The 7,752-nt window shown below is 40.9% G+C and overlaps 1 protein-coding gene across 1 annotated transcript; it reads right to left on the bottom strand.

Annotated features, from left to right (window-relative positions):
• Positions 1-318: 318 nt before the first annotated feature.
• On the bottom strand, positions 319-3,984 carry LOC126632254 (uncharacterized). Its single transcript, XM_050302573.1, has 2 exons — positions 3,531-3,984; positions 319-677 (listed from the first exon to the last, which is right to left on the bottom strand). Exons 1-2 carry the CDS (start codon positions 3,838-3,840, stop codon positions 652-654), a joined length of 336 nt encoding a protein of 111 aa, XP_050158530.1. The 5' UTR covers positions 3,841-3,984; the 3' UTR covers positions 319-651.
• Positions 3,985-7,752: the final 3,768 nt, after the last annotated feature.

Here is a 7,752-nt window from a genome sequence, read left to right as displayed (position 1 = left end):
GTGTATGAAAAATGCACACACTTTCAATAGGCTCAAAAACTCACATAGGATGTATATGGTCACTAAATTCACATATGAAGCTTTAAGTCATGCTTTAGTTTCACATCAACAAGGCTATGTGCATTTGGTTTTTCAAAGATGATCAAACATGTACAAAACTAACAAGAGAATTAGGAATTTCACAAAACACATGTTAACTAAGTTCTTGATGATCATGGTTCAAATTTGATCCAATTATATCATTGGGTCGGGCAACTAACAAAAATCTAATTCAAAACAATAAGGGAAACAAGACAATATTTTTGGATTTTTAAATTTTCTGATTTTTTAAAATTTTTTTTTTTGTTTTTTTTCTTTTTTTTTTTAAAGAAAACAAAACTAATTAAGAAAACAAAAAGCAACAACATGGAAACAAATGAAACTCGTTCGTAGTTGAAGGTACAAAAAAAATTTTCAATTTGGTTATTTTTTATACTCTTTACCCCCAAACTTAAACTGGACATTGTCCCCAATGTCAGAAAACACTATAATGCAAATAAAAATAAAATAAATAATTAATAAGAAACAAAATAAAGCAATTGGACTGAAAACTTCCCTAGTTTGCAGTAAAACCAAGCGATGACCCCCCAAGCTAAAATTCTGCAATCAACTTCAAGGGTGGAAATAACCAAAAGTTCCTGCAAAGAAAAGAAATAATTCAGTTAAGTAACGCAAGAAAATGAAAAAAAAAATAAATAAAAAAATTGAAACGAAAAATTGAAAATCACGATAAAAGACAATGAATAGAACTAATAAGTGATCATTGGTCGTGCTTGTTGACTTTCCACAGCTTTCCTCTTGAGCGGGGTGACACTTAGCTTTTTACTTGCAAGTGATGATTTGATGATATTGTACGGCGAAGCTTTGCTCTTTGGTGATGTTGCAGTTCCTTATTTGTTCTCCAAGCTGATGTGGCAGCTTCTCTAGTTCTTTATCTCAGACTCCTTCCGCTGGGATGATTGTGCAAGCTGCATTCTTCTCTGCTTGTTTCTTCTGCACGACAGGCAGGCACGAGGGAGAGGTGTTGGTCTGTTTCTTTCTTCAATCTTTCCAAGTGCCCACCTCTTGCTTTCTTTCTCCTTGTCCCTAGCTGAATTGTCTCCACATGCTTCGAGGTATCATTTTCACTTCCCTTACTGTCCCCCAGGCAGATGTGGTAGACGAAGAGAAAGCACAAGATGATGAAGATGAGTACTCGAGAGCAAGGCTAGGTAAGCAATCAGGAAGGGGTTCCAGGCAGTTGGCTCCAGATCGGAAGATTTATACCAAGTGCTGGCTGATTGCTTGCTTTCTCCTTGTCGTAAAACAAAGACAAGGAGAAGGACAGGGAGAAAGCATGATATGAGATACTCTTGCTTTCAACCTTCATGATATGAAATACTTTTGCTTTGGATGGGTTGTTTGCAGAGGTACCCCAAGGAATAAGGAATACTGAGTAACTTAGGAGGATTCTTTGGGAATGCATTCTCGGAGATGAAGAAGTGCTGAGAAGGTGTGCCTTTGCTGTGGAAGGCGAAGGTAGATACTTATAGGACTTTTCTTCACAACCGGAACTATTCTCTCACTCATTGTCGGCAGCCGGTGGATGGATGAATAGTACAAATTACGCGCTTACTGACAAAGTTGCCCGTAATTTCCGGAAAGCTACCAGTTGCATGTGACGAGTGACAACACGTCTGGACAAATTGATCTTTTGAAATTCGGGGTTCGGCTCGTGGTTACTGAGCAAGCCCAACTTTTTAGAAATGAAACGCCTCTTTTGAGAAAAGAATCCGGCTTTTGAGAAAGGAAACTCCTCTTTTGAGAAAAGAATCAGGCGTTTGAGAAAGGAGCCCCGACTCTTCGATTTGCGAGAGGACGCCTCTTCAATTTCTGAGGAGCGCCTCTTTGATTTCTTCTTTTTATAGAGGTGTTAATTTTGTTCCACAACACACTTGAGCTCCCTCTTGTAAACACTCCATTCTTGCATTTGTTTTTAATCTTGATCAGTCCGACTCTCTTCTTTCTTCACCACCTCTGAAAAATGTCTGGCCCTTCCGATCGTCGTTTTGACTTGAACCTTGGTGAAGAGGCAGCTCCGCCTTCACCAGACAACATATGGCGCCCATCCTTCATATCCCCTACCGGTCCCCTTACCGTGGGGGATTCGGTGATGAAAAATGATATGACAGCTGCGGTGGTGGCCCGGAAACTTGTCACTCCTAGAGATAACAGACTGCTCTCTAGACGATCTGATGAGTTGGCTGTGAAGGAGTCTCTGGCTCTTAGCGTGCAGTGTGCGGGTTCTGTGTCCAACATGGCCCAACGCCTATTTGCCCGAACCCGTCAAGTTGAGTCGTTGGCGGCTGAAGTAATGAGTCTCAAAGAGGAGATTAGAGGACTCAAGCATGAAAATAAACAATTGCACAAGTTTGCACACAACTATGCCACAAACATGAAGAGGAAAATTGACCAGATGCATGAATCTGATGGTCAGATTTTACTTGATCATCGGAGGTTTGTGGGTTTGTTCCAACAGCATCTGCCTTCGTCTTCTGGGGCTGCGCCGACTGCTGAAGCTCCAAAGAATCAACCTCTGTTACCTCCTCCTTCTGTGGCCCCGCCGACTGCAGAAGCTCCGCCGACTACTGAAGCACCACCTGACCAATGAATGCTATTAGTTTACACATCATTGTAAAATATTTTTTTTTTTTTAAGTGTTTTATTTTATTTTTTTTAATATGTAAATTAATGTAAAAAGACTTTGTTTAACCTTCCCCCACACTTAAGCTAAATAACACAAACTCACAGAAATCAACCAAATAACATAACTAACTAAACAAAACAAAATGAAAGCAGTAAAGATAAGGGTGTAAGTTGAATGCTTGGGTTGCCTCCCAAGAAGCGCTTGCTTTAACGTCCGTAGTCGGACGAATCTTTCCTTTAAACTCCCCTCGGCTCCAAAGCATGGAATTTATCTTTTAATGGGAGGTGATACTTGAAATGATTCGGCAATGGTTTAAATTCAAGAGTGGGTGCCTGAATCATCAAAATCAGAAACATGTTAGTATAAATTAAAATTAAAATTGGAGAAGATGGCTTACTTTCTTTTTCCGACACAAACTCAATGACAAACACCACATCGTTGAACATTTCTGGGACTTTGAACTTGGCCAGGTTTACTATGATGGTTGTGGCTTGTCCCGTGTCATCAAACTCAACTGCTTTGGGCTTGATTGTCTCATGCATAGCCTCTTGGATGTATTCTTGATATGCTTCAACCACTTCATTTTCTTGAATCCCTTTTCTTGGTGTGCAAGGTTCTTTGAACGTTTCAATACCATCGGGAACTTGTTTTGGTGCACCAAGAATTGGGATATCACTTTGCACCTTTGGAAGAGCTTCCACAATGTCTTTTTCACTCTCTTTGATATTTGGAGTCAAAAACCTGCAAGGACAAAGGACATTCTGTGGAATGATGTTAGAATGAAGTGAATTTAGAACTTCCTCACCTGAGTTGGATGACATAGGGATTTGAGGAGCTTGCAGCAAGAATTCTTCTAAACTGCCCAGGTCGTCCTCCTCCTCTTCTGCTTGCAGCAGCAATTCATCCATGTTCGGGCTGTGTTTGGATGGTTCTGGGACAACTTCATCCTTCATGTCACATTCCAAAGTGATTGCTTCATCGATTTCACTTTCTGCCTTTGAATTTGCAATGTTTGAGTTGGAAAGTTCACTTTGATCTCGAATCTGTGCCATGAATTCCACAATCTGCCCAACTTGCATATCCAATTCGTCCACTCTTTTGACTCGGTCTTGCATCTCTTGGTTTTGATTTTCTACTCCCTGATTCAAAGAGGTGAGTAACTTATTAAGTGTATCATTATCCAAGGACGTACCTGAATTGAATTGGGTTGATTGTTGTGGTGGCTGTGACGGTTCATATGGCCACTGATAGAACTCTTCCGATGGTAAAAATTGTTCTTCTTTTTGAAAACCCTGCGCCAAAGAAATTAGTCCTTCAAGAATTTCATTATAATTCACGGGCATACTTTGATTTGATTGGACTTGTTGTGGGGGATGCTGTGGTGGCTGCATAGGTCTTGAATAGAACTCGTCTTGCTGCCAATATGCATCTTGTTGAGATTGTTGAGGTTCCCCCCACATATAATTTGAATGATCTCTCCAAGCCGAATTGTAAGCGTTGGAAAACATGTTGTTGCTTGGTTGATCATAGCTTTGATAACCCCAAGCATCTTCATTCACAGTGAATTGAGGATGTTGATAAGTTTGATATCCGTGCCCGTAAGACACACCAAATGTAGGGACATTTTGCATTGTAGTCCTTCCGGCAATCTGTGACAATTGAGAAGTAAGATTCGCCAATTGAGCTTGAATGTTAGCAAAATCCATGTCTTACTTCTCTAGAACCTGAAATCAAAGAAAGAAAACTAAATCAAATATCAAAAGTAAAATAAACGAAACGAAATCAGAAACGAAAAACAAAAGACACGAAAAAAGAAAGAAAGGGGGATTAGCAATTTTGCTAATCCCCGGCAACGGCGCCAAAATTTGATGTGAAAATTACTTGACACACAAAATTAAACCCTCTTTTTGACAATTGTAGTATAGATGTAAGTAGGGTATCGTTCCAGGCCGGGGATTAGGAGGGATTGCTAATCTATTCTAAATTAATTTAAAAATATTAAACAAGACTCAAGGACACAAAACTAGGCTAAAAACTCTAATAACTCGAAACACACTTAGAATGACTCAAATAATGAAAACAATCAAATTAGACACTAGGAACTGAAATGGACGAAAATTGAATTAAAAGACTAACAACAATGAAAACTAACTAAATAATATAATTTAATAATGGGGGCATGTTTGGTTTTGACGAGAAGTAAATTAAACTTAAATAAATTACAGAATTGACAAAAGCATGAAATTAAGGTGAAAGGATAGGTGAAGGACTAGCTAGAGGGTTCTTCTCCACACATGAAATAAATACAACCTAAATCGATTTCCAGTTATCAATTTATATTACAAATATATTCATGGCTTTGAATTAACCTCTAGCCAAAATAAATTTAGTTACACATTATTTTCAAATTAAACCAAAAATTAAACATGAGTTTGAGAAGATAACACCAATAAGAATGGAGTGAAGCCTCTGCCTCTGTGCTCCTCTTCTTCCCGTGCTTCTCCTCCTATCTCTCACGCTGCCAAAGGCAGCCTTTATTCTTTCCGCGCCCAACAGTCTCTGCGCCTCCCTTCCCTTCTCTGTTCCGTGTGTTTTCTCTGCTCTCCGCACAGTTTTCTGTGCAGCTTCTCTCACTAGCTGCCAGGCTCTGACCTGCCTTCCTCTCCGTTTCTGCCCTCTCTCCTTATTCTTTCGTTTCTGCTTTCTGTTTTTTTTTTCTTTCCACGCCTGCTGACCTCTCTCCACTACCGTCCCATTTATTTCTTTTGCCATTCCTCCACATTTCCTTGTCTGCCATGCTCTTTATTTTCTACTTCTTTTTGTTCCATTTCCTTCCCATTTCTCCACTACCGTCCCATTTCCTTTGTTTTCTGTTTTTAGTCTCTTTATTCCTCTGTCAGTGCACTCCCCACTTAAGCTTTAAGATGTAATGGTATTGTAGTGGTCTGCAACTTTAGATAAAGATAATTGAAACCGGTATATTTTGAACCCATCTGCACATAATAACGGACTGAATTATGTTTAATTATACAAAACACAAAGTGTCCTTTCCTTTCTTTTTTATTTTTCTCCACTTTTCTTGAAATTAATCTTAAAGCAAATTTAATTGTACATTAACACAAGGTAAGGTAAAGTACCACAATTTAACACAAAAACATCACAAAGACTTTAGAAATGGATGGTATAAATGTATGAAATATATGAGTGATCACTGGCTCATTGGTATACTATATCTAAGCAACCAAATTCGGGCGTTAACCTCGTCGAGTTTCTTGTCGAAAGAGATAATGGTCCTGTCTTATCTCTTGACAAAATTCAAGCTGCCCCGGCTGAGCTCGAAGACAATCGGCCCCAAGTTAAGGACCCCTTGGAAGAAATTAATGTTGGGGCGGCCGATGACCCAGGACCTTTATTTATTAGTGCTTTACTTCCCTAACCTATGAAAGCCGAACTTCGTGCCCTGCTTGAGGAATTCAAAGATTGTTTTGCTTGGAGCTACCATGAAATGCCTGGCTTTGATCGCACTCTCGTCGAGCATGAGTTACGTATTAAACCTGGGTGTAAACCTTTCCGTCAACCACCTCGACGATTCTCAACCGAAGTGCAACTCGGTATCAAGGATGAACTAGTTTGGCTTTTGAAAGCAGGGTTCATTCGGACAGCTCGATACGTTGAATGGTTGACCAATATCATTCCTGTTTTAAAGAAAAGTGGTGCATTGGGCATTTGCATCGACTTCAGAAATCTGAATCTGGCAACTCCCAAAGATGAGTATACAATGCCGATTTCGGATTTGTAAATCGATGTCGCGGCGAATCATGCGATCTTATCTTTTATGGATGGCCATGCCGGGTACAACCAAATTTTCATTGTCGAAACCGATGTGCAAAAGACTGCTTTTCGCTGCCTGGGGGCACTCGGCACTTACGAATGGGTTGTCATGCCATTCGGCCTCAAGAACGCCGGCGTCACATACCAACGAGCAAAGAACGCCAGCAGACACATCTGGATGATCTCCGACAGGCTTTCCTCCGTATGCGTCAACACAACCTCAAAATGAATCTTGCCAAATGTGCCTTCGGTGTGTCGGTCGGTAATTTTCTCGGCTTCCTCGTGCATCACCGTGGGATTGAAGTGGATGAAAATAACTACAGTCCTTACTTGGTTAGATAAATTTTCTCTGCTGATTTATAGCTAACTCGGCTGGTAAAATGAAAGCGTTCTCTACGTTTTTGAAACTTAAAGACTCAGATAAATTTGAGTGGAAAGACGAGCATCAGGCGGCGTTTACGCCAATCAAAGTCTCCCTCATGACACCACTTGTCCTTGTCCCACCCAGGCACGGTAAGCCTTTCAAGCTATATATCTCGGCGGCCGAAGAGTCCATCGGCTGCCTCATCGTGCAAGAAAAGAATGCCGGACGAGAGCATGCTATTTTCTACCTCAGTCGAAATCTCAATCAACCGGAGATCATTTATTCCGCCGTCGAGAAACTCTGTCTCGCCGTATTTTTCACCGCCTCTAAGCTTCGGCATTACATGCTCCCATCGGTCACACAAGTTATTGCCATGACCGACGTCATCCGCTATATGCTCACCCGACCAATCGTAAAAGGCCGAATTGGGAAGTGAACAATGGCGTTGTCCGAGTTTAGCTTGCAATTCGTGCCTCAGAAAGCTGTCAAAGGCCAGGCACTGGCTGATTTCCTCGCTCAACACCCTTCCCTCTATGGTTTTGGGGGCACCGACGTCGAAATCGGCATGGTTGAAACGCGCGATAACTACTGGACGATGTACTTTGACGGCTCAAGTACTTCATCCTCGGTTGGCGTCGGAATTGTCATTCAATCCCCAAACCATGATCGTTGGTATTTTTCGCTCAAGCTGGATTTTGAATGCACAAATAATCAGGCCAAATATGAAGCCCTCATCATCGGCCTTGGCATCATTCATGACTTGCAGGCAACTAGTGCCCTCATCCTCGGCGACTCCGAACTTGTGATTAACCAACTTAATGGGTCTTTTCGA

The sequence above is a fragment of the Malus sylvestris genome, chromosome 8, assembly GCF_916048215.2.
Source record: "Malus sylvestris chromosome 8, drMalSylv7.2, whole genome shotgun sequence".
NCBI lineage: Eukaryota > Viridiplantae > Streptophyta > Magnoliopsida > Rosales > Rosaceae > Malus > Malus sylvestris.
Note: the sequence above shows the minus strand (reverse complement) of the source record. Positions and strands in the feature narration are given on the sequence as shown.